This window comes from Vanessa cardui, chromosome 6 (genome assembly GCF_905220365.1).
Source record: "Vanessa cardui chromosome 6, ilVanCard2.1, whole genome shotgun sequence".
In the NCBI taxonomy this organism is placed as follows: domain Eukaryota; kingdom Metazoa; phylum Arthropoda; class Insecta; order Lepidoptera; family Nymphalidae; genus Vanessa; species Vanessa cardui.
In genome coordinates, this window is record NC_061128.1 from 3,917,543 (window position 1) to 3,945,317 (window position 27,775).

The 27,775-nt window shown below is 34.5% G+C and overlaps 1 protein-coding gene across 2 annotated transcripts; it reads left to right on the forward strand.

The window, feature by feature from the left end:
• The first annotated feature begins 91 nt into the window (after positions 1-91).
• On the forward strand, positions 92-27,775 carry LOC124530745 (folliculin-interacting protein 1). Of its 2 annotated transcripts, none has more exons than XM_047105011.1 (13): positions 92-308; positions 1,480-1,669; positions 4,403-4,515; positions 5,425-5,591; positions 8,900-9,007; positions 9,851-9,996; positions 14,402-14,523; positions 15,053-15,193; positions 17,731-17,880; positions 20,918-22,407; positions 24,163-24,289; positions 25,556-25,667; positions 26,573-27,775. In XM_047105011.1, exons 1-13 carry the CDS (start codon positions 232-234, stop codon positions 26,777-26,779), a joined length of 3,150 nt encoding a protein of 1,049 aa, XP_046960967.1. In that variant the 5' UTR covers positions 92-231; the 3' UTR covers positions 26,780-27,775. The 2 variants fall into 2 exon arrangements, with proteins under 2 accessions (XP_046960967.1, XP_046960968.1); XM_047105012.1 differs by lacking the exon at positions 92-308 and adding an exon at positions 587-833.

Here is a 27,775-nt window from a genome sequence, read left to right on the forward strand (position 1 = left end):
TTTAAAATATTACAATTACCGACCTTGACCTTTGTTTAAAAGTAAGAACGTGTTGTCTTTGGTAAATCATATGACTTTCGCACGTGATAAGTCAGATTATTTACATTCAAAGTGTTTCCGAAATGCAATCAAAAATTATATATTTTCGATAACCTCGTTGTAATCGGATATACATGATGATGTTGACTGACTCCGAATCCGAGGATAAAGTGAAATGTTGTGTGTGACACAATGGCATTAATAGATAACATATTTTCTAATAAGAGAAAACTCAATTATGATTATTGGGACTCACGAAATAGGGGCAGGTACGTCATTATGTATGCATATTATTTATTGTTTTCTATTTTCGTATAAGGGAAACGTTGAGGAATTGACGCAAGAAGCTTTCAGTGTTCTCTTGTGGAATCATTGAGTTGCGAAGTTGAGATTGGTGACGCACAAGACTGGCAAGTGGCAGCGCGGTGAGTATCACCGTCACCGACTAGCTCAAAGCGGGGGAAGTCTCGAAGCATGTGATAAGCGCGGGGGCCGCGGGGTGGCGTGGGCGACGGCCTGATCACGTCACTTAGGAAGAGGGGCGGCTCTGCTCAATCAATGTTTACTTACTGTTTACACGCGAGCTAGTACACTCGCACATTCCAAGACACTCGGCCGTCGGTCTATTGTCTTTCGGCCGTCAAAGTGCATTTAAAGTGAAATCTTCTTATTGCATTTCTTGGACCGTGTGTGCATGTGGAATAAAATTACTCCTTTTGAGTTGTAATTATTTGCATTCATAGTGAAACAGCTGTGGGATTATTTAAGTGACTATGAAATAAAATGAAATTTAGGTAAAATAGTGCCTCTCAATGTTGTACTTTTATTTTCCAATCATAATTTCAAGCCTAGACCATTTCATGACAATGTTTATCATGTTCAAAGCCGCTTTGAATCAGTCTCATCTCGTTTGTGCTGTTGCTAATAAGGAAACAAGTGGTTCATTTGATAAATTAATAACAGTCTGTGCTAAATAAAGATAGCATCTATTTTTATTGTTCTTAAAATATAAACATATAAGATATTATAGGGATATAAAGTTGTAATCAAGCCTGATATTAGGAATATTGGTAGGGTTCTAATTAAGTGAAAAATAAATTCTAAATTTAAATTAGAATTCAATGGTAGGTTTTATATGTTATTATAGTAATTACATGTCTAAATGAAGCATGTGTTTGCAACAATGCAAAGAGAAAATTTATGAGATCAACACTGTATGAATTCTATTTAGGTTTTATTTGTAAAAAAATAAGACATGTGATACATCTTGATACTTGTAATGAGATCACTTGATGTATGTGTTATACAATTTAACACTTCACAACTTATAGCTTTTATTTTTAGCCTGAATGAAAGGTGTAATGGATAATGTAATTTTATTGTCCCATTTATTGTAAGTCCTTTGCACAAATGATGATACATGTAAAAATTTATTGTCAGGTCTTGTGAAATAACTTCGCAGCAAGTGCGGTTGCTTCTATACAAAGAGTGTGATCGCAGAGGCAGGAAGGTTTTGTTTGATTCGTCAACTATAGAAAGACTACCCGCTCATAAAAATGATAAACCAGATTATAGAAACACGGATAAGATTCCTTGCATTATGGAAGTTTCAAATGGATACACATATGTGGTAAGTTAGATTCAATTAATTGCTTCTAAAAATTGTTATACATGATTCAATTAATTGCTTCTAAAAATTGTTATACATGATTCAATTTTTATTTATTTAAGAATAAACGGAACCAAAAATAACAATTTCATTGCTTGATTGAGGCATCTATTATTCATCCTAATTTCATAACTTTTAACAATTGTGTGGTAATTTTAAACAAGACCATAGCCATAAAAAAATCATGATTTGTTTCTATAATTTTCATGATTACAACTTCAAAAGTATTTAATGCACAATTATTACATCACAAGTATTGCCTATAATTATTACATATTCTGCTTAGCACATATGCATCTTCATAAGATGGATTGTAAATGTAAATTAAATACATTCTAAATTACAGTTCAATACTCCAATTTGAATCTGTGATCGTTTTAATTGTTTAAGTTTATACAGTTCTCTTATACTGACTAAGGAAATAATGTATGAATGAATATAACTATCTACATTTTTAAGTAAGGTCTATGTTTTTGTTATAAAACAGAAAAATAAACAAAGAATCTGTGCTTAACATATCTAGTACATATTTTTGACAAGATAATTTCAGAGCAGAAAAATATCTACACTAAAAGTATTATGTATCTTTAAAATAATTACCGTTTGATTAGAATTTGTATCTAATTGTTTGATTATCATTATATTTCGTATGTAAATAGACTAGACATATTTGTTTAATGAAACAGTTAAAACACTATTTGTATAGTTAAGTTGATATCACAATAGTTTGCACAAAATCGCGTTATGTATACAAGAAGTAACTTATCAGAGGCGTAACTGTAACAATTTATAAATAAACATAACAATTGAGACATAGTATCACGAGACATTCAATTCACAGTTTATTCGCATTGCGATTCTATATTTAGACCACTTATGTGTTAGCCTTTTCGATTATAATCGAGCTTGTAAGTGGATCTAACGAACTATATCGTGGGACTGTAATTTTAGCACCGCACTAATTGTGTACCATGTGACATCACATGTTTTGTTTTAGATGTCAATTTAATAATTGTCACACCATTTATAGGTCTTTTATGTGTTTTGTCTATGATCGTTGTAAGAAAATTCTATTTTTGGAATTCCGATACGTGATATTTTGTATGTTGTTTGATAATTAATTCAATAAACAGTGCTTTGTCTATTTGAACATTTGATTTAATATTAAATTATTTTTATATACCATAACGTTACCATCTGCAGATTCGATCTTTTCGATTTGCATTGTGTCTGCATTTAATTTATCAATTTTTTACTGTTAAAACGAAAAACAATTTAATCGCTCTATAAAATTTGATAAAAATGGAAATTACGAACCAAAACCATTAATTAGTGAAAAAAACAATTTCAACCGATAAGATTGCTGTTTGGTCGTAAATTTAGGTCAGATTTTTTGCGGTTATCGTAATTTGTAAGACAGGACATTTCAGTACGACGAAATCCTGGGCACGTTTTCTAACCGCAGAAATAATTTATTATTATGTTTTGGCACGTTATTTATGAGAAATACTTAAAGCGAACATCGAAATAAATTATTGTCACCTTTTTAGATACGTTGAAATGAATCGGCTTATAAATGATTGCATTATGGTTCTCACGTGACAAGAATATGTGAGACGGCAATTTAAACTGTGAACTTTAGGTCGTAGAGTTAATCGAAATATGAGGTTTTTAGTTTTTCAAGTATGTTGTTAATACTAGTTGCCCACTGCGGCTTCGCTCAAGTTTTTGGGATTAGTCATTAAAAGTAATTTGTCCTTTCTTGTCGTCATAGCTACCTAGCAAATTTTTCGTCATCATCGTCAACATTCGGTTCAGTGGTTTGTTGTTTACAAGATCAACAGCCAGATGGACAGTCAAATTTACCATCGCAATTATAATATTAGTATAGATGATAAATTCTCCTTTTGTAGAAACTCGAAACTTTTTATCTGTGCATCCATTGCAAAGTACTTTTACAACTTTGATTCCTATACTAAATGTTCGATGATTTCGTTATTCACGTAATTATTTATAAATGTTCTGTCTATTATATTTGCTCGTGCGGCTTTAAATGTCATTTCCTACTTTGACAATACACGTTTTAATAAGGCTTCACTCTCTACAAGAATATTCTTTGAGCTGTTACCGGCGTACCGACCTCGTTGTACGACTCAAGTAAAAGTTTTCGTGTCATTGTTTTTTATTAGCATTTCCTTATCTCACGTTTAACTAAATATATCTAGACCATATAGTATATAAATTAGTACGACCTCCTTGTTTTAGTGCCTATTGTATATAACAAATCTCGAATTCACAGTTCAAAGACAAAGGCATTATAAACTAGAGAGGAAATTAAAACAATAGAAGTTGGGACTGTTAGTACTGCTATGTTTCGGAGAGCACCTGAAGTTAATGCTTCTGAGTTTTGTTTTTCTCGCTTCGTTATGTATTATACTATTATAGGATTATGAGAGTGAGGGCATATTTAGAGGATCTGTGTTTGCACGTATGCATCTTCTGTGTAGAAATAGACCGCCATTACAGAAATCAGTCGGGATGACCATTATTATGATAATGTATTTTAGTAGTTAGTTTATTATCAATACTCATTTCTTCATAAGTATCAAACCATTGACCTTCTAAGCTCCTAAGTGAATCTGTAACATATTCCAGTTTATTTATTTTTGTTTTTTTTTGTTTTCCTTTGTCTAGTATAAAGGCCAAGCGACGGATGCTAGCGTCCTCGGTGAGATGATATTCGGTGCTGTCGCAATGAACTGCAAGAGCGTTTCATTGAAGATTCACATCATGAATGATCCGAGAAGGTAACTAATCAGCTATTTGACTTAAAATATCGATCCAAGCTAATTGTCAAATTTTATTTATTATATTTTATGTATATTATAGTTTATATTCTATAGAACTCATTAATGATGTAGGTTTGTGTGTGATTCTTTTAATATGGATCATTAGTTCAGCCTGTTATCTCCTAAATACAAACAAACAAATTATACCGCTTTGTAATTAATTATAAATATGAATACAGCTTAAACAAGAAAAATAACGAAGAATCGTTGAATTTAAATTGGAGGAAATAACACAGGTGAAAGATAAAGATTATTTGTAAATTGTTGTCGCCTGCGGTGACGCTCGCGATTCAGACGGTAGTCATCTGTCAGGCATAAAGTTGTAGTCTTAAGTTCTTCGTTGTTGTTTAAGCTTGCTGCTTACCAAATTTCATTAATTTCGGCGTAATTGCAAAGCATCAGATATATGACCAGACACATAGAGCTACTTTCGCATTTGTAATCTTAGGATAGACTTAAGACTGAGATGGCCCAGTGGTTAGAACGCGTGCATCTTAACCGATGATTGCGGGTTCAAACCCAGGCAAGCACCGTTGATTCATGAGTTTAATTTGTCTTTATAATTCATCTCGTGCTCAGCGGTGAAGGAAAACATCGTGAGGAAACCTGCATGTGTCTAATTTCATCGAAATTCTGCTACATGTGCATTCCACCAAACCGCACTGGAACAGCGTGGTGGAATATGTTCCAAACCCTCTCCTTCATGGAAGAGGAGGCCTTATCTCAGCAGTGGGAAATGTACAGGCTGTTACTAGACTTAAGACACTACTTCAAATGATCAAAAACTAAATGTGTATTTTGAATTAGACTTCGATTTTGAGTATCGTACATTTTGTACAGTTTTATTATTTAATACTTCTTATATAGGTTAATGTGCACGAAGATTTTCAACGTGCCACCGTCGCGGATAAGTCGTACAAAGACTGAGGCGAAGAGTAGTGGCCTCTTGACCACCCGCTCGACGCCGCTTAACGTGCCATTGCTGAAAGAGGAAGGAGTATCGCTAAGTTTTTCTATGGATAGAGGAGACTCGGGTAAGTAGGAACACGTTTACTCTACTGGATATATACCTACTTTTCATTTTTAATTTAAGTGGTAAATGACAAAGGTCCACATTTTAAAGTCCTAATAATATTTATTCTTAGTCGGATAGTGTGCTTGTGAGTTAATTCGTCCTAATAGATTTCCAACACAGAGTTATATACTACTCTTTTTGACCAAGTTAACACAACGTCAAATCTCAAGACTAGTTGTTTACGCTACAGAAGTTATAGTGCACAAGCGTGTGTTCAAACAAAATGCACTTTCTATTTTCATTTTAATAGTTCGAGTTCAGACGTATGAAAAGGCTCTACGTACTTTAAATCGATGTCAAACCAGACAACTGTAAAATTGGTACTAGGTTGACATTATGAATGTACATATTCTGCTGCGTAATGAGAAATCTTAGTAATATTATCAATAATTTTAGAGTGTTTATAATTTTTTTATAGGTTAGGTATTATTATTTTTAAGAAAACGAAAGTCTTTAAACGGATATTAGCGCTTACTTAACTTTTAATAGATTGCGGTCTGTCACGGCCATACACGTTTAAATAAATCTTCAAAGTTTATTTTAAGTGATTCGACGTTTCGTCACGTTTTCTTTTTCGTGCAAAACACGTGCATAAATTACATATATTTTTTTGTTTGCAATGTTGGTTAACAGTTTTATTATCTTTATATTATATTGATTGCCTTGTTGTTCTAGTATAATAGATCCCAATAAGCGGGTTGATGGATTCACGGGTGGCAGAATTTGGTTAAAATTAGACACTTTCTTGGTGGTAGGGCTTTGTGCAAGCCCGTCTGGGTAGGTCCCACTTATCAGTTATTCTACCGCCAAACAACAAAACTCAGTATTTTTGTGTTCCGGTTTGAAGGGTCAGTGTAACTACAGGCACAAGGGACATAACATCTTACTTCCCAAGGTTGGTGGCACATTGACGATATAAGGAATAGTTAATATTGCTTACAGCGTCACTGTATATGGGTGATGGTGACCACTTACCATCAGGTGGCCCACAAACTCGTCCGCCAACCTACTCCATAAAAAAAACTTGCTCTCTGCTCTTTTGTTCTATTGGCTAGTTATAAAGCCACAGATCCCGAAGTTCTGGGCTCAAACCCAAGTCCGATGAAAAGTTATTGGTGTTGTCTATTGCAATGAGTACACTCACGTACGTAAAGCTGACAGTCCAGCGGTTGTATTACTTTCGGTCGTGTAGGATTTGTCGTCCCTTTAGATTATGAGAGTTAGGGTATAGAGAACACCTGTGTTTACTCTCACACTTGAATAGAGATTAAGTTTGGTCCCCGTAAACAAAATGGGTCAGACAGGACGACATTATCATAATCAACTTTATTGTACTTATGAATTTTATGATACCAATGAATTATCTGGGCTTTTTATTTTATAAAGTAGCGTAGCGTAGGCTGTAGTATAGTTTCGATCTCGTTTAAGGCCTTTCGTATTAATTAATGCGTTTATTTCAATGAATATGCAACGATTAATTCAGACCTTGACTGCATTGACCTATGGGAACCTTTAAACACTCACGTGACCGATACGAAAGTTTATTCAACTTGTTCATAAAATCCTTGATACTCTTAAGAAAAAACGTAAACGTTCGGACGTGAAACCCTATAAATATACTATAATAATAATCATATCGCTATAAATATAGTACGGTCGGTATAGGTAGGTACTTAATCATATGTTCTACTGCTAAACATAACTGTTTAGTATTTTTGAGTTCCAATTTTGAATATCGCCATATAAATTGGCAGGATGCAGCTTAGTTTTCACGCCATTTCTATGGTGTTGGAGACCCGAGGCCAGTGCAAATAGGTCATATATAATGTTTTATTTCATCAAACGTCAATCACGTGAATGCTACTGGCCAAATTGGAAACAATAACTACTAAAGCGGTTTTGTTCGTGATAGGCAATTATTTTTGCTATTTTCTTAAAAAAAATGTATTTGAACGAAATATAAATTGAGAAGTAATTCTATGCCGTGCATTGCCACTTTAAATTGTTCTATAAACAAGTGACGTGCCATTTATGGTAGCTTACGTCGTAAAAAACCTCGGAAGTGCGTACGCCAGTTTCATTGCATTTGAAAGAATGGTGGAATGCATCTTATAAAAACAAAGAAACATTGTTTTTATATGCACAAGCAAGCAGTGTTATCAAGTTAGTCAACAACAACTTTGAATAACAAGTGTTGATAAAGTGTTGGAAAAATAAGATTATGTTACAAATAAGATAATTTGCAGATACGATTTTGTTAAGCCGGTGTTGTTTTGTTTTTGGTTTTGATTTTTATAGATCATATAACAATTAGTTTGTTATGTTGGATTTTTATACAACCAAGCATTGCTCATCAAAAATTAATTGAGAGGGCAAGGACCTTTCCTTAACTTTTCAAATTAATTAATTCGTTTTTATTAGCTTGTCATTAGCACTAATATTAGTGTACTGGCAGATGATCAAATTCAAAGATTAAAACTTTAATGGCTATATGGTGGGTTAGATTGGTTATCTCAATAATTTTAATAATAAAAAATGAAATGTACATAGCAAAATAATTAAAACTAGAATTCCGCGATCGTATTACTAATAATATCATAAATGTACATAAAATCTTAACGGCTAATTAAGATTAGGCGGTTTTTCTGTCAAGAGAGTCTTCCTTGCCTGTGAATGATCTGCGTCGATCTATTATGCCTTGTTGGATATGAGGTCAAATTTGCACAAACTTGGTGTACAATAATGTACCCTATTATTTTACTTCACTAAGCGATTAAGTACTGTGGACGAAATTCCAAAAACTATTGCTAATTCTAAAGATTTATTGCTGTCATTGTGGTAGGATTTTGGGCAAATTGTCTGGATTGATATCACTCACCAGACATTTTAACACCAAAAAGCAATAGTTTAGTATCAATCAAGTAAGTATCTGGCGAGTGAGCCATTGTAACAGAGCACAAGGGGCATAACATATTAGTTCTATAATTGTTGGTGCATTGGCGATGTAGGGAATGGTTAATAGTTCTCACAGGGTCACTGTGTATGAGGCTATTTGCCCGATAGCCTACATTATAAAAACATAATTCTACTATAGTTTTGTTTTGATCAAATCCATGAACTATCTACCTGAAATCGTGAGGAGTTTTTATGTCCAGTATATGAATCCAGTTTGCTTTGGGGCAGCGATTAGAATTTGGAGTATTTCCACTATTTTTTTCCTTTAACAAGATAAGGTATTTTTAACCATTAAATTATGTATTGTTTTAGGTTTTTACGGGGAACAATCACCATATAGCAGTGTGGGTTCAACCTATGATTACTTCTCCATGTTCGATACATGGGATGTGAACGCTACTGACGAATACTGCTTCTACAGTAAGTATTGTTATGTTATATTAATATAGCTATATTTTTCTATGACTTTAAATTTAAATGTATTTATTGACTGTATTGATAGTATCTCGAAGACATTCTTTACAGCTTACAAATTAGAGGATTATTTTACGTCACCGCCTAAAAGGTTGAACCCTTTCTAGGCTCATTCCGTCGGCCTTCAGAATTGAAATAGCCTTATGAAGTATTCATAGATAATATAGCCGCTTTAATGAAAAGTAATAATCTAAATTCCAAATATAAGATACGGAACATTCAGATTGCAAACCCGACTTGTTGTACTCGTTTTAGATAATAGTGAAACACAAATTATATACAAAGGCCTCCTATTATTGTTACTTTTAGGAATGTTAACATTCCAAGCAGGTTGATTCAAATATCTGAGGCGCTTTATTTATAAGATCAAATTCACTAGATAAAGTTTCTTCCATAATAAAATTTGATTTCGAATCTCTTCACAATCTACTTCAATTCGATTAGAGTTTGTACGATAAGAGAATATTGATGACTACTGTTTAGATATAATACACTTTAGGAATGCGGAATGCAAATGCTTACTTTTATCTCTAGGAAACAATAAAAAAAAAAAACAAAAACCAAAACTGATAATTGACGTCAGCTCCTTCACCCTTACTTATACGTATAAAGACAAGGCCATAAGTTGGGTGTTGTTGAAGACCAATGTTGGATGAACATTGGCGGGTTGGTTAATATTCCAGAGCCAAGGCGACCAATTCGGCATGCCTAACTATTTTAATTTTGTATACATGTCAACTTCCATCGTCTAAGATATATATTATATTAATAGGCGTATTTGTGTATCAGCTCCGTGTGGTCGCAAGTTGAGCTGTTCTAGCAACGGTAGCTGGCAGAGGAGAACTTTCCAGAGCATGGCGACAAAGTTCGATCTCGGGCAGGCCAACTATTTGAATGTACCAACATCAAGCACCGTCTCCAGCGTGGATTCGCAGGTATTGTAATCGCTGCATCGATATTGTATAGAGACGATTCAATGTTTTTGTTCGATAGTTATCTTGAAAGGAATGGATTGATTGCATGACCGATGACCGAATGTTGTATGTAAGTGAGACAGGTGAGCGGTTAAAACCGGTTAACACCAGTAATTAGTGGCTGAAAGTAGTATTTTACAAATAGTCTTATAATATTATTTCGAATAGTTAGTTCTATTATAAAGTAGTAGTAGGTTTGTTTTTCTTGTGTTGGGCAAAAAAGTAACCTATGTTTCTAAGTTTACTTGGCGGTAGGGCTTTGTGCTAGCCCGCCTGGGTAGGTACCACCCACTCATCAGACATTCTACCGCTAAACAACAATATGCAGTATGTTGTGTTCCGGTTTGAAGGGTGAGTGAGCCAGTGTAACTACAGGCACAGGGGACATTACATCTTAGTTCCCAAGGTTGGTGGCTCATTGACGATGTAAGGAATAGTTAATATTTCTTACAGCGTCATTGTCTATGGGTGACCACTTACCATGAGGTAGCTCATATGCTCGTCCGCCAAACCATTTCAAAAAAATAAAAAAAAAATAAAAATATGTCCTTTCTTAGAGTTCAAGTTTGCCTCATACCAAGTTTCACCAAATTCGGTTATGCGGTTTGCGGTCGTGAAAGAGCGACAGACAGACATAGTTACTTTCACATTTATAATATTAATATAAATTATGACTGGACTGTTGCACTCACTGCAGTTGATAGGCAGATTTTTCATGTTAGTTTAATAAACAGGTGCGCGGTGGGCGATGATTATCGAATATGAAATTAATAATACGTGTTATATATACAACGAATTATATAATTAAGGACTGCTTCGGTCGTACGGGCAACTCATTAATAAAGATAATATTATGATATATTATATATGTCCAATAGAATAAATAATATGGAAATCTACAAGTACTTTTTTTAGAATTGAATCATTACTTTTGGTTTTAGATATAGTAATCTATTTACATAAGAGCTCTATCATGAAGTCTCAGAAATTATAACATCTCCAAACTTGTAATTTGGCAGGTCGATTCCTCATAGGGCGAAGATGTCCTTAGATCCTAATCCGATTCTGAGAAAAATAGTAAAATACAATGCAAATAAGACCGTTTTCGTACATCTATTAAGAAACATTTAAAAACAAACATATGAAAAATATTAGTAAGATTAAAATATCAGAATGTATTAATCTTATAGCTAGACATAACACCAAGGTGTATTTAATAGCTTATTATTTTTTTATCGAATTCACGATATCAGGTACATTTGTATGTTTATCGATATCAATCCTCGTGACGGATCACATGAGTGACCGGCCGCGGTGTTTCGGTCATGTGATCTGATATCGGGCAAATACTGTGATAATTACAATAATTATGTCATTACATTGTTATCTATGTTGTTCTGAGAAGTTATTTGTTGTTATATGTAATTGAATGTTGCTCTGTAACTGTTTTGGCGGTTTTTATTGGAGATCATGAGTTTCGAATTTCGAATTATAAACCTATTCGATGGAGACGGAATTAATTTAAACAAACCTTCGATATATGTTTTCCATGTGATTTGATAAAAACACAACTATGTTGTACGCTGCTAACAGTTCTTGATTAAAATGCCTTTTTATGATAAAAGAGTATTTTACTTAACTACTTCATAAAAGTGAGTGTACAATTTTTTTTTAAACACCGATAGCAGCTTCGTCCATGTTCAAAATGCCATGAATGTCATAGATCAAGCTCTCGACTAATCATATCATGTGAGATCGATGTCAAATTTATATTTGGCGTTTGTCCTCTTGTAGTTGCTATGGACTAAAGAGTTAGGATGGTTGCAGTGTTGTACCAGAAAGTATGCCGTTCGTTCCTATCTCTCTTTAGTCGTGTTGAATGTTGAGAGTTAAGGAATAGATACTGTGTATTATATTTTATATGCAGTTCGCTTCCTTAGGAAAGGACATTGTGTTTGAAATCCGTTAGAAGGATTTAGTATCGTGTTATCGTATTTACTATCGTCTATGTTCTAAACAAATGTCGTAACAGGTTCTAAGTTTGAAAACTTTGTTAGTTAATCTATCTATTTGAGTTATCGAAATTTCCACCATAGGGACCGTTTGTAGAGATTTAGAATTCTAGTCAAATATAAAGCTTCAAGAACGAGTTGTCTGTGATTTTGAAATCCAGTTTGACCATTTAAGGGTATTTTTATTCTTTATTCTAGTATATTAATTTAGGTATATTTTGTAGGTCTTTTTTTAAATAAAGTTGATTGTGTTTTTTTTTTTTTATGAAAAAAGAATCTAAAGTGATTTGTGATTTATAATATCGCTTAGATTTTAAATGAGATAACCCAATTAAAAAAATGAGGTTGTTTTAAGATATAGATTGGAAGATACTACGAGAATTGAAATAGTGTTACATGTCGCAATGTGAATATGTGTGTAACACTCACACATTCACATACACATACTAAAGATATATTATTCTACATTTGAATTTACGGTTATAAGATCTTACGTCTATTTTATATAATCGCGCAATGGTCTGCCCTAAATATAGGGCATTACGTTAACAGTTGGAAAAGGTGCATAGTATAATGCATGATGAGAGTTAAATTTCTAGGTCGTATTTGAGTGTGGCAAACGAATCACCTGATGGTAAGTGGTCACCTCCGCCCATAGATATTGGCAGTATAAGAAATATTAACTAACCCTTTCTTGGGAACTAAGAAATGATGTATCTTGTACCTGTAATTGCCGGAACGCAAAAATATTCAGTATTGTGTGTTTCGCGGTAGAATATGAGGTCTACCCACAACAGAATGGCACAATTGCCTATCAATAAGTGGTAATTCTGAAACGTTATATATGTACAATTCTAGGCACATATAACGTTTCAGAATTAAACGCGTTAAGGCATCGATTTAACACTGTCATATGTCCTTGCGCTCTTTTAATAATGCAAGAATTTCAATTGAAGAACGATACTGTATTTTCACAATAATTGTACACGGCGTGCGTATGACCCAGTATCATTTATAGCCATTTCGTCGTGTCTTTTTGCTCGAAACATCGAGTAACATTACGTTAACTGATTATACAATTATGTAGTTGAATACGTAGCTTGTTCCCAAGAGTATGTACGTTTTTTCTAGAATATTCTAGAAGAGAATCGTAATCAATTCCATCCTTGTACTTTGGAGACAATTTGGAATATCTTTTTGGCTTGATTGCAAATGGAATTAGCAAAAGTGCCCTCGATCTCGACTTAAAGCATTTGTCTTTTGATAATCAATAAGACTTCATTGGAGATTTCGTCGTCTTGTCTAATATCGCTACTCGTAATTTGAAAGCATTTTTTTAGAGGATGATCTTGGTATTTAGTGCATGGAGTACAAAAATCATGTAATGCTATAAACGTATGTCTACGTCATATCGGTTTACTTAATCTTTCGTCATGTATGGCCTCGTTTCGTTTATTTGCAGACGTATTAAATGCCCTCGTCTATTATAGTAATGGAAATATCATGTAACATTCTGTTCTTATAGGTGCATTGTAAGCCTTAGCACCCAAAAAGACTAGAAATAATGTTTTTTTGGGTAAACTTTGTGCATTTGGTCGTGATGAATGGAGCCACGTCTTCTAGACTTCTTAAATTGTTTTGATATAAGGCATCTGTGGCGTAAATAGGAAGGCGATTCGACACAATCTCAACACCCTTAATTAGAACCAAACCATGTCATTTGTTAAGATACAGTTTGTTGTAGGTGTCGTAAAAGTTGTCTTATGGATTTATCAAACTATTGAGTATTTTAGCGCTTCAATTTACTTACCGTAGTACAAAACTAACTTAAGTATTTCGAAGGAGAATCGATGTCAAACAGACCGGCTTTTTGTCATCGAAATCTTTTCCGCCTTTACTTAGACAGGACAAGGCAAACGATTCTGTTACGTGCGGGTTCTCCTCGGTAAAATCTACTTTCAGAATTCACATACTAAAGTTAACGACGTTTCAAAAGTGCTTGTAAAAACCTTTTTTTATGGTATAGGTTGGCGGACGAGCATATGGGCCACTTGATGGTAAGTGGTCACCATCACCAATAGACAACGACAGTGTAAGAAATATTAACTATTCCTTACATCGTCAATGTGCCACCAACTTTGGGAACTAAGATGTTATGTCCCTTGTGCCTGTAGTTACACTGGCGCAATCACCCTTCAAACCGGAACACAACAATACTGAGTACTGTTATTTGGTAGAATAACTGATGAGTGGGTGTTACCCATACGGGCTTGCACAAAGCCCTACTACCAAGTGAATAAAGTATTTTAGATTAATAATTAATGGATGAATATAAAATGATAATTCTTTTTTAGATATACAGCAGCAGTTCAACCAGCGGTACAACAGACAGTTTAGCAAGCTCAACGTCTGTTGTGACTAGACGAGGGAAACTCGGACTGGCTTTGCTTATCACTGTTGCCGAATCTACGGACATGTAAGATTAATATTAATCCTATATCTATACATTTGTGTTTCATAAATTAAACACCTAAATATATCTTGAAATTAATTGGAGTTTTGCACAGTATTTCAAGTTTTCTATGTAATAAGAAAGATTTATTTATAATTATACAGACCTTTATTGATTTTTGTGACGTATATGAATTTGTGTTTTATAAGTGGATTAAAAAAAGACAGGCATTTTATTATCTTCCAGATAATTCGTTTTTCTGTAACGCTAACAATGATATCATGTACGTAAGTTTATTAGTACTAAAGTATCTCCAAATAGACTAAAAATATGTAATGTCTAGACGCCTACTTATTCTTACATCATTCATTAATGCAGCTTCAATATTCATCATAGAATAAGGTCGTTTACCATAACCCAGTTTTATAATGTACGTTATTTGAATAAAGCTTAACGTGATAAACTCGTTTATATCAACGGATTATATATTTGACTAAGGAATATGACTTAATAATTGAAAAAAAAAACGTTTGTTTGTTCGAAATTCGAATAGGGACCTCATTCGCCGTTGCATGGAGCATTCTCCGCAACTCCAGGCGCTGGTGTGTCGGTTGCGTCTCGCGACGTTAGCAGCGGGGACAGGGAACGCCTTCGTATCAACCCTTTACAAAGCTGCCGGAGATGCTGCGAGATGGTAAGCATGATTCGTCGTCTCTTTCTCGTTTTTTCGTCGTCTCTTTCTTTACCTTTTATTTATATACTTTTTTGTTGCTTTTCTTCTGACATGTTTAACAATTGTCGTTCTATTTCAACTCATTTACACAAAAACCTTAATAAATTATATACCTAAACCTTCCTTATGGATACCTCTGTCTATTAGTGAAAACCACATGAAAATCTGTTCAGAGATTTTAGAGTTTATAAAGAACAGACACGAATGGGTTCCTTATGGATACCTCTGTCTATTAGTGAAAACCGCATGAAAATCTGTTCAGAGGTTTTGGAATTTATCACGAACATACAGACGCGAATGGGATACTTTGTTTTATAATATGTAGTGATATATGTGAAAGTGTTTCTTTTAGTTGATATGCTATCACGCCTTAACTGTTAAACATATCGTCACGATATTTGGCACGCAGATAGTTTCATATACGTTGTACAAATTCTTCGAGCGGGTGTATATTTATATTTGTAATGCAAATTGCATAAGAATGAATGTGGAATTCGAAATACGCAATAAAACCTACTTAGGGATTTCTATGTTATATCTTTTAATAGATATCTGTTCGGATTTGGTTCGTGTAATTCACGTGTTAGTTTTTTTGTTATTTCGTCTTATACATTATTAATATGGTATAAATACATTCAATGATATTATGTTTTACGCTGTTACTCATGCTGAGATGGTCCAGTGGTTAGAACGCCTGCAATTCGTCTCATGCTCGGCGGTGAAGGAAAACATCGTGAGGAAACCTGCATGTGTCTAATTTCATCGTAATTCTGTCACATGTGCATTCCACCAACCCGCATTGGGACAACGTGGTAGAATATGTTCCAAGCCCTCTCTTTAATAGGAGAGGAGGCCTTAGCCCAACAGTGGGAAATTTACAGGCTGTTACATTACTTTACTAATTGCGACAAACGCGGAACTTACTGTAGAGTGTCACGCGACATATAAACCGCAACGCAAACCTCGGTTTTAGTCGGCAAATCAAATATTCTGAATTCAATTTAGTTCATAAAAGCACCGTTTAATGCTTATACCGTTTCGGAAAGTAGATTCTAAAGAAAAGAAAAAGCAAGAAAGTCATTAGTTATTCTTTTCCATCGTTTTAGTTGTACATTATAGTGAGGCTAATCTATACAGACATGAACTTTTACTAACAGGGAGTTTTTAATTTAGGAATCAATAACTATAGTTATTAGTGTTATTAGTAGTGTAGGCTACCTTTTCCAATGGAAGGAGAAAAAAGATAAACCAATCGTAGATTTACGTATTTCGTGCGATTTGCAAAAACTGAGCTATATATTATTTTAAATTAACATGGTTATTTTTATTATTAAAGTTATTCATTTCGGGATATTTGCCATGTTTTTTATTTTTGTTCGGTGGAGCTCGATATTTCGACATTATCTACGAATGTCTTGTTCACGAGACTAAACTTATGCTATAATGTGCAACACTTATTTGCCCTTAAATTATTCTTCCAAAATTCCGATAACACTTTCGTTGACATTCCAAACTCAATTTTTTCGTAAAGCCATAGTGAATATAATATTAGATATAGATATATTAGAGATTAATTGATCTCTCATCTAATGATATTGCTCAGTCAATTTGATGTCAAATGTTGTTTATTTGATCTTTTTTCCTATTACGGTTGTGATATAAGTCTTATACTTCTATAATGGATTTGCATTTGTTTTGGACAACTTAACAACAGCTTCAGTGGGTGTCAGTGTCTTTATAGTGGAGTTTATAATAATAGCAATGGCTATGTAAAATGCAATGGACTTGACTCTTGGGTAAAACCCAGGGCCCCAATTACGTATGCATGTCTTGTTAGTAAAGAGAAATAAAAATGTGTTACAACAATTTCGCTCTGCATTAATTCAACTGCTGCAATAATTCTATTTAAAGAGTCATGTTATTTAATCGCTATCCATCACGTGCTCGATTAAGATGTCTCATCCATTTAACAAATGACCGATGTGTTTAAATTGTTGTCGAGTTGATTGTTGTCTTGACTTCTATAAGTTATGGTGAACTGGACGCGAGCCAGAATCGGCGGATGTTAGTTGACCGAAAATTTTACTTGTAATTCTTTTGTTTTGCATACGTGATCAGTTTTTGTAAGCATATGTTGTTACGGTACAATGACTAGGTTTTTATTGAGTATCAATCAAATGGTAGATAGCAAAATTTGTAAATAATCGATTTATATAATTATCATATCAATGTACAATACAAATTGTAAAGGTATCACCAAATTATACGTTAGTCTACGGGAAAAAAAATTACATAATACTATGTTTAAGTTTGAAGGTTGAGTGAGCCAGTACCAGGTACAAGGGACATAACATCTTTTCCCGAAGTTGTTGGCGCATTGGTGATATAAGAAATGGTTGATACGAGTCGAGTCGAGTCATTTACCATTTGCTGAGTGCCTACCTAGATTTAGTAATAAAATATAATGAGGATGTTACAAAATTCGATGTTAATTACAGGTTATCTGATCTGATGTGCGGACCGCGGTTACAACCCGTGTGGTTGGATCTAGTCACGAGCGAACCGCGGGCGGCGAACAAAATCGCGGACACGTTTCTTTCAGATCTATGCTCCGTTCTCGCCGTTGGTGACACGAAGAACACTAATTTGTGAGTATAAATCTAAATTCCATTCATTCATTCAGTTCAGTTCATTCAAAAATCTAAAGTTATATATGTTTTTGGATATAGTGCACAAGCTGAGATGGTCAAGTAGTTTGAACGCGTTCATCTTAATTGATGATGGAATGTAATACTCTTAGCTTCTGGATGTTTTTGAAAATTATTTGTGAGATAAACCCTATCTTATATACTAATATCGTAAGCCGATTTTTGTCCCATAGATTAGGGGACGATATATAGGAAATCGGTTATGATCTATTATTGAAGGACTTCAGCCATAGACGTGCAGAAAAGTAAAGAGAATGCTCGATTGTAATTTATTAGATTATAGCGTATTAACAAAGATTTTATATTAGAGAGCGGAAAATAGTTCGGGCTGGTTATAGAGCGGTACTATGACGGTATAAGAAAAATAATTAAAATCGCATATAATGGGTATATTTGACACTAGTAACTTATTATTATTATTACCGACCTGGGGTAGAATCCAGAAACCCGAGATCTTTGAGCTTATATCAACTACGCCAATGAGTGAACATATATATGTACATATATAATGACTATAATTAGTAATAGTTCTATTAACGTTTCAAAACGCATCGAATGTTCAGGTGTTTCTTTCGTTCTTCAAGATTATGTAAACAAAATACTGGCCATTGACTTCGGTGAAACATCCTACGATATCCAATAATAACATTTCTAAGTTATTTTTAGTTATTCCAAATAACTAGAAATTTCGGATATTTCAGACGTAGACTGGTCGGCAGGTGATAAAAATATTTCGTTAATTTTATAACGGTTGTATTATTGTTAACAAACCGTCCTGCGTTGTTTCACACGCGCCAAAAGTTGTTGCTCCGCCCGCATAGCTTGATGTTATATATAGTCTAATAAATGGCTAATTTCTATAAAAGAATATCTCTAAATTGGAATTGGTTATAGATCTATGAGACAACAATTATTATGATTTTATCCAACGAAGAAGACATATATGAAAATGAAAAAGCTTTGGAAATAAAATTGAAGTGGATATTACCAGTGAAGTCGTGTAATGTTGCGTTATATCTAAAGACATACTTATCAAGAGCTAAATTTGGAGCATAATATATATAGTAGAGCTTTAAGTAATTCCCATGGAGTGTATAAATTTAGTATCGTTATTTTGTAGCATCGACAAATTTCGTTAAATCAATTACTGCCGATTTATACAACCAATAGAAATAGCCCCTATCGCGCCATTTGACGCTATTCGTAGCTATAGATTCTCGCGTCAGAGAAAACAAGTGCATGTAAATCGACGTGTCAAATTGACGAATATACTAGGTCATACGATATTACAAGTTATTGCGTTTGTGTGAAGATCATATTCACATAAGAAACATATACTGATAATTTGGGATAGCGTACTTAATTCGGATGTAATCGGTTTTACGAATTTTGATGCTACATCTAAGTTGTGTCGTACTATATACGCCGATCAGTGGTAAATTTGTCCGTTTTACAAGAATCCTTTGATTATTTATGTATATGCAACATATATGCGTCCTCACGCGTCGAAAAGAAGCACGTCATTAAGTAAACGCACACTAGTAAAGTAGTACGACATTTGAAAATTATCAAGAATTATTGAGCGTAGCTGTTACACACACTAAAATAACTTTACCGTTGGTTTAAGTTTTTACTGCGAAACCAAATATATAAATAATCTAAAGAAGAATCATGCACTTTTAAATAGTTCTTAATACAATATTATTATATTGTTGTTTACTTATGAACTTCCCGTCGTATAGGTGTTAATAAATCTCTTAAAGGAGGCTTTAAACTTGTTTATTATTGATTAGCATTTCCTGATTGAGAGTATATAAAATTATCGATTTACTTTCATTTATTAATTCTAAGATTTTTTAGTTTATTATATCACGCATAATTGACATTAGAAATATTAAAAATTAATGCATAGCTCATATGACCTTTTAAAATGTGTTTCAATGGCGTATAAATTTTGTTTCAGTGAAATGAAAAGAGTGAGATTCAGTGATCAGTTGTCATAATCAATAAAAAAAATATTAGATAACCATTCGAATGAATAATTAATTAAAAAAAAAAGACGAAGCGTATCATAGTTTAATCACTCTACAAATTATAATACGAATCAAATTTTAAATTTGGTCCGTAATAATTTCGTTGTATTTTTTTTCTTTTTAAATCAATAAAAGATTTTAATCAAACCCTCAAACAATCGTTTAATAAACAATTATTAATTTAATGTAAGAGAGATACTACATTGACATTTTGTTGGGCCGCATCCAACATCACCGGTGTGTAACGAGTTCAAATAAAAAGAAAAAAAAATCCGCCTTTGGACCTTTCGCCCGATAATTAGCGACACGTGCGAGTGATGTCAGTGTCAAGTGCAACTTTTTTATTTTTGGCGGTCAATGTGCGTGTGTGTCGTTCTATTTTTAAAATTCGTGTTTACGTGTTTTTCACGTGATCGCCTTTCGCGATTGACGGATACAGACTGTAAATTAGTTGTATAACTTACACGTGGGCGTATAGTAACGATTTGTTAATGTCACAGTTTTGAGCATAGACATTTCGAAATGTCGGAGAAATATTTCGGATCCGTTTCATCAATGTAATTTTCGAATCATTTTTATTTTATCTGAGACGGTTAGATTAATATTATAATGCTGAAGACATGTTGTTATGCTTTTATTTGATTTTATTGAGATTATTTTTTACTGGTATAAAAATGAATGGATTATTTTCCGACAGTTGAAATGATGGAGATGAATGAACGATGAATGAATGGCGAATGGGTGAATGTAACAATTGTGCAATCATTGGTCGCCTATTGCGTAATCGACTTCCATTGAACATTCAGATTCTAATCAAATTAATTTACATAATGGAAAATAAAAACAAGGGCTTAATCCGTACGCTTATGGCAGACGACTAAAAAGCATTCTTGTTACATTAATGAGTACTTCACTCGTAGTAATTTATTATTATATTGTTTCAGTTTTATCAGCACACTTCTAACCTACGTTCTCACACATCATCTCGGCTGGGTGTCTACGGTCAGCCCCTACGATCCCATCGATCCACAGAAGTGTACCTCGGAACAACTTGACACCCGACGGCCGTATAACGCGCTGTGGGCACAGCTAACCGACCTCTGCGGCAGTATTGGCTACCCGCCGCGTTCCGCTAGAACTATCATCACAGGCTCCAAAAACGTCCAGTTCGTCAAAAAACTACTAGCAGTGCTAACTTACTTCGTACGTTGCGGTGACGTCAGAAAGAACGACTTCACGTATCAAGACTGTTTGCTCAACGAACCGAAAATTGTTAATGTGAACAATCAACAAAATTCAGATATAAGCAGGACCACGGAGAGCGTAGAAGTGAATGAGTGTAGTGTCAAAGATAGTTTGAAAGTGCCCTCGTTGAGTAGGAACAGTGGTGTCAGTGTCAGTACGTTAATATCTAGCGAGGTCAGTCTGAAGAAATCGACTACGATGGTCGACTTGAATCAAAAGCTCTCTAGTTCGGATTTCGCGATGGATAGCTGTAGTGGTGAGAGTCAGAATAAAACGTTGAGAAGGCTTCCGACGATGATGACTTCGTTGAAGACCTCGTCTGACTCGAGCCCGAACTTATCGGAGGAATGTGACGCGAAGAAAGTCGTGTTCGTGCTCGGTGATGACGACAAGCTTGTAGGATTGAAGAACAAGTCGAATGGTCGAAAGAGCGTTAAGAAATCGGCCAAGTCCCACGAACCAGACGACGCGAAACATCAAGAAAAGACTGAGAACTGTAGCAATGATTGCGATAAGGACAAGTCGTCGAGGAGTTCCGAGAGCCCGTCAAAGTGCTGCGGGCAGACACTTCAACATTCCAAGCCAATAAAACATTCCGGTTTTAAGTTCGAGTTCGATAAGTACCCACAGATAGTCACTAATTACATGAAGAGCAAGAATTTAGAGATATTAGATAGACACTACATCGGTAAACCGGGTAATCTGAAGCTGGACAACTTCCAGTTCGACCCCACGTTCGTGCCTCCGATACAGGAGGAGAGGTGCGAGGCGTGTTACAAGTGCCAGCTGATGGAGTCCATGCTTCAGACGCCCACCAACGCGTCGGAAATGGAGTACATGAACGACATACCGCGCCATACCGAACCGCAGTTCGCCAAGGAGACGCTAGTCGAGGACACTCATCGGGAGATGTCTCCGAAAACTTTTGTTCGGAAGGTGAAAGAAAACACCATGATTGTGAACATTGACAGCAAGCCTGATGAATGTTCTGGCTATGGTGAAGTCGGTGCAGAGGATAAGAGGAATAAGCCTGTTGATAGAAATAAGCGGTTGGAAGTGAAGCAAGTGATAGAGTTCCCTCTGTCACAAGTGAGTTCGAGCAAGCTTCATACACAAGTGCGATCCGGCTATGAAGCTTCGCTGCTTGGCGGTCTGACCAATAACTACGTACCTGATTTAGTTTTACAAGGTAAGTTAAGGAAGAATGTTTAATAATTGGGAGTCGAGATGGCCTAGTGGTTAGAACGCGTGCATCTTAACCGATGATTGCGGGTTCAAACCCAGGCAAGCACCGCTGATTCATGTGCTTAATTTGTCTTTATAATTCATCTCGTGCTCAGCGGTGAAGGAAAACATCGTGAGGAAACCTGCATGTGACAAATTTCATAGAGATTCTGCCACATGTGTATTCCACCAACCCGCATTGGAACAGCGTGGTGGAATATGTTCCAAAAACCTTCTCCTCGAAGGGAGAGGAGGCCTTTAGCCCAGCAGTGGGAATTTACAGGCTGTTGTTGTTGTTGTTGTTGTTTAATAATTGGATCGTGTTGAGCAGAAATGTTTCAAGCCCACAAAATATAAATATAATTGTTTATATTTTAATACAGAAAAATTAATGTCATGAAATATAATCCTCCTGCCCTTATCCCAATATTATTTGGGGTCGGCGCAGCATGTCTTCTCCTTCTATACTTCTCTGTCAGACGTCATCTCGCAAGTAACATTCTTTCTAACCATATCCTCTTTTACACAGTCCATCCATCGTTTCCTTGGTCGTCCTCTACCTCTATATCCGTCCACATCCACGCTAAAGGCTTTTCTCACAATATGTTCCGATTACATTAAAAATATAGTTATGTATAACAATATGTAACATACTTCGAAACATGTTTTGTGGTCAGTGTTGCTGTTAGAATAATTTTGTACAACACGGTTCATTTCGCGTAAATATTATTTTAAGAAAACTATTTTCTTAAAAGGAAAGGAGTTAGCTGTCAATTGTTAGTAACTTCTGGAACCGCTCCGTTTTTAATATTACAATTTCAAAATGCATATCATCAAATAACAGCTTTTTAATCTCTTCCGCAATAGTTTATATTTAAAATTTGTTTTCTGTTGAAAATATTGACTTCGTCAATGTCATTTTTATTTCCGTGTAAGTACTGAGCAAGCAGGTTTTAATCTAGCGTAAATAAAATAAAATGTTATCAGTCATATGGTTGACGAGCCTCTATCATATGATAACATCATAGTAATCATGTGACGTGTTTAATTAAATACATTCAAGTAGGTTCATTATATTTAAACAGAGAAATACGTAGAGTTGTTTAAACAAATACTTATGTATATGAGCGTCATTATTTCATTATCTACAAATTAATTCGTTACTTAAGATCTATTTTATATTTTCTTGGGAGGGAAATGACTTGATTATATTTTCAATTTTACGTATGGTAACAATGTAACTACGTGTACAACCTTTTTATTACCTTTTAATAAACTAGGTTTTTTTTATAAGAACCAGTATTTTTTCTCTGAAATATAATACAAGATGTATAAATGTAACTTTAAACCTTCTTTCCCAAAAGTGACATTTTGGGGCACAGGTTTTCTTGCCACTGTAACACACGCTTACTGTTACTACACGCTATATTAGAGTCTTTCGGAATATGAATTAAGAAAAGACATTTAATAAAATAACAATTAATAACATTGAATGCTTAAATATATACAAATATGGATTAAAAATAATTACTGTATAAATCTGCATCGCGTAGAATTGTGTCAATAGTGCTAGCAGCATTTCCCCGTTGAATCGCAATACTGATTCTCCGGGCTAAAATTAATTTAATATCAAGTATATATGTATAAAATATAAATATATATAGTAAGTCGTTGATTGTCATGTAGCGCAGTTTAATTTTTTTGTTTTAATTTTTAATAGGAACCGTCGCAAACTCTAACACCTGGGAGGCGGATCTGCGACGGGACCTAGACCTCACATCGTACCTGAACAAAACACTGGATCCGCCGGTCCAGTCCATCGCCATCGTTGGAGACACCAACTCGTGGTACGTATGTTATCTTAAAGCTTTCAGAATTGATATCGGACGATGGTCAAATGTTTTACTAAGGAAGCAATTAGAAATGTATCCTATACCATATATTACGAGTTTATGACAGTTAATTGAAATACAAGTTATATTAGAATTTTATTCAAGATGTGCAGGTTTCCTCAGTGTTTTTATCTTCATCAAATTGATTGTAATTTGGATACTAAAAAGAGGCATTCGTGTTCGTAATATCCTAAAACAAAACTTGCATAGTTTTAATAAAACTGGTGCTTTCGCCCGAGAGTCTGATATTTGTCATTAGAGCAATTTTCGTTATGAAGTTTTCAACTATGCAAAACTTTCCTTAAAAAGTAATGTTTCAGTAACTTTGAAAGTAAACTTCTAAAGAGTAAATTAATTATGGGCTAGACGTTCGCGCTTGATTTATTTATTTTATTTATTTATTTATTTAATGCCACACTGTATACATATCATTACAGGATTGTGCCCCAATTCGATATTACAGCACTTTAAAAAAACAAATTTAATACATCTATCCATGTCATAATAATATATATAATACTAAATTGTATATGATATATTCCAAGCAGCAACTATTGTGAGTTCACTCATACTGCAACAATACAAATCAACTCTGTCTGCTATCGCATTGAGAGTATGTAACGCGGTTCGCCCGGTGGGCACCGCTAGCAACGACGGTCGATGTCTCCGCCACACATATCTATCTGGGGCGCACAGACTCAACTGGCTAAGGACATCAGCGTTATAGACTATACCTCTCAAAACCTTAAAAACATATATTACAAGAACTAGCTCTCTCCTTACCCTTAGTTCATTGTATCCTACCATAAGAGTCGAGATGGCCCAGTGGTTAGAACGCGTGCATCTTAACCGATAGTTGCGGGTTCAAACCCAGGCGAGCACCGCTGATTCATGTGCTTAATTTGTCTTTATAATTCATCTCGTGCTCAGCGGTGAAGGAAAACATCGTGAGGAAACCTGCATGTGACAAATTTCATCGAAATTCTGCCACATGTGCATTCCACCAACCCGCATTGGAACAGCGTGGTGGAATATGTTCCAAACCTTCCCCTCAAAGGGAGAGGAGGCCTTTAGCCCAGCAGTGGGAAATTTACAGGCTGTTACTTTACTTTACTTTTTTATACCTAAGGCAGATAAAGTTGGGTACATCAATGGGTAGTAAGGATACCATACAGCTTCATATATAAATCCTGATTGATGGTATTTGTTTGTGGCGCGTAGGGAGGTGAGTCTGGTGGGGCGCGAGTGTGGCTGCGGCGGCCTGTCGCCTCTCGTGGGCGGCGCGCTTGACGCGCTGCCCGCCATGCGACGCGCGCGCGTGCCTCCACAACAGGCACGTTACACATACACTACGACCTCACACTTATTCATTGCACTGGACATTACTAGCTAGGGTATTTTATTTATGCCATCAGCTCATATTGGTCATATTGGTTCTGTTAGAAATATTAATTCTTATATTGCTAATGCGCTACCAACCTTTGAAACTAATATGTTATGTCTCTTGTTAGCTAGGGTATTTGATGTATGCCATCAGCTCATATTGGTCATATTGGTTCTGTTAGAAATATTAACAATTCCTTATATCGCTAATGCGCCACCAACCTTTGAAACTAATATGTTATGTCTCTTGTTAGCTAGGGTATTTGATGTATGCCATCAGCTCATATTGGTCATATTGGTTCTGTTAGAAATATTAACAATTCCTTATATCGCTAATGCGCCACCAACCTTTGAAACTAATATGTTATGTCTCTTGTTAGCTAGGGTATTTGATGTATGCCATCAGCTCATATTGGTCATATTGGTTCTGTTAGAAATATTAATTCTTATATCGCTAATGCGCCACCAACCTTTGAAACTAATATGTTATGTCTCTTGTACCTGTGCACTGGTTCAGTCAGCCTTCAAACAGGAACACCACAGTGCTTTAGCATTGTTTTAGCAGAATACCTGATGAGTGATTGGTAGCAACCAGACGGTGTTCTATAATACCCTACGACCAAGTCGATAAATCTGGACCAGATAACACACTGTCTCTAAAAGATTGACTATTGTAGTACGAAATAATATAGGTTCCAACTTTTGTCCATTTATTTACTATACTCTTTTTTTGTTAGGAGAACTATCTCACGAATAATTAACATATGTCATATACCATTGCTAGAGCTAGAACAGATCACATGTGTTTGGTATTAAAAAATCTGTTTAAATTAATCGATGTCAATTTTTTTACAGTGTCTCTTGTACCTAGAGAGTAAGCTCCGTGAATTCTGCGTGCTATCGAAAACGTTGGCTGATATGTTGATGTCGACAGACTTCTGCGATATAGCAACGCTCACGAAGTCTCTTAACATCGATGTCAACGACGTTCCGTTGTTACTCGCCGTCGCGACGACACACACTCCGCAAGTAGCGAAGAGATACGGAATCAGCTATAGGTGATAGGAACTCTAACAGTTATGTGCGAGATTATACCTGAGATCAAATTATGCATAGATCAGATTATATAAGAGATTTATTAAAGACAAGTCATTTTATTTCTTCTATATAAAAGCATTACTCTATTAGTAGTAGTAGTTATTTATTAGTAGTATTATAGATCAGATAATCTGTGGAAAGTCTATGCGATTTTTTTTAGATTCGTGCAAAGATTCAATGATTGTTGTCCCTTAATTATCTGTACTAAAAAGTATAGAAATTCGTTTGAATATAAAATATATTATGATCTTGAAAATGAAGAGTTCTTATATTCGCGTTCTAATTATAAAATGTCCAAATGTATGCCTCAATTGTATGTTCAATAATAAGGAATGTTACATATCGTAATTAAGTAATTATTTGTTAATGAACACATTCACAGATTAAAAATAATGCGTACACGTTTAAAAAATGTTGCCTGTATAAATGCTTTATATTATATTTACACAAAATATTAAGCATATATTTATTCGTTGTTTTCGTTACATATTTTTAAAGATAAATATTCTTGAAAATATTTAATTAAATATTTTTTATTATATAATGTAAATTTCTATAAGTCATCTGTGATTGGTTAAAATAAATTACAAAGTGTTGCTATTTTTTATTCTCAATATATATATTATGAACGTTGAGATATTATGGATTCTAAGTCAAATGCAGATTATTTATTAATTTGTATCGTACCAGGTCTTGTGCCTAACAGTATTTAAAAATATCGAACAAAACTCCTTAGAAATAAATATGTTTGTTAATATTCGTTAAATAAATATTTATATATTACACTTTGTTGTTTTTCATCGCTAAACTATTGTATATTTTTAATTTAAAGGTTTATGAAACCTAAGATTTATTTATTAAAAATCAAGTAAATGTATGTACTTTTAATTCTAATAAGTATTATCACATAAATTAATAATTATTATGATATTTGTAAAAGTTTTATAAGTTAAAAAGTTT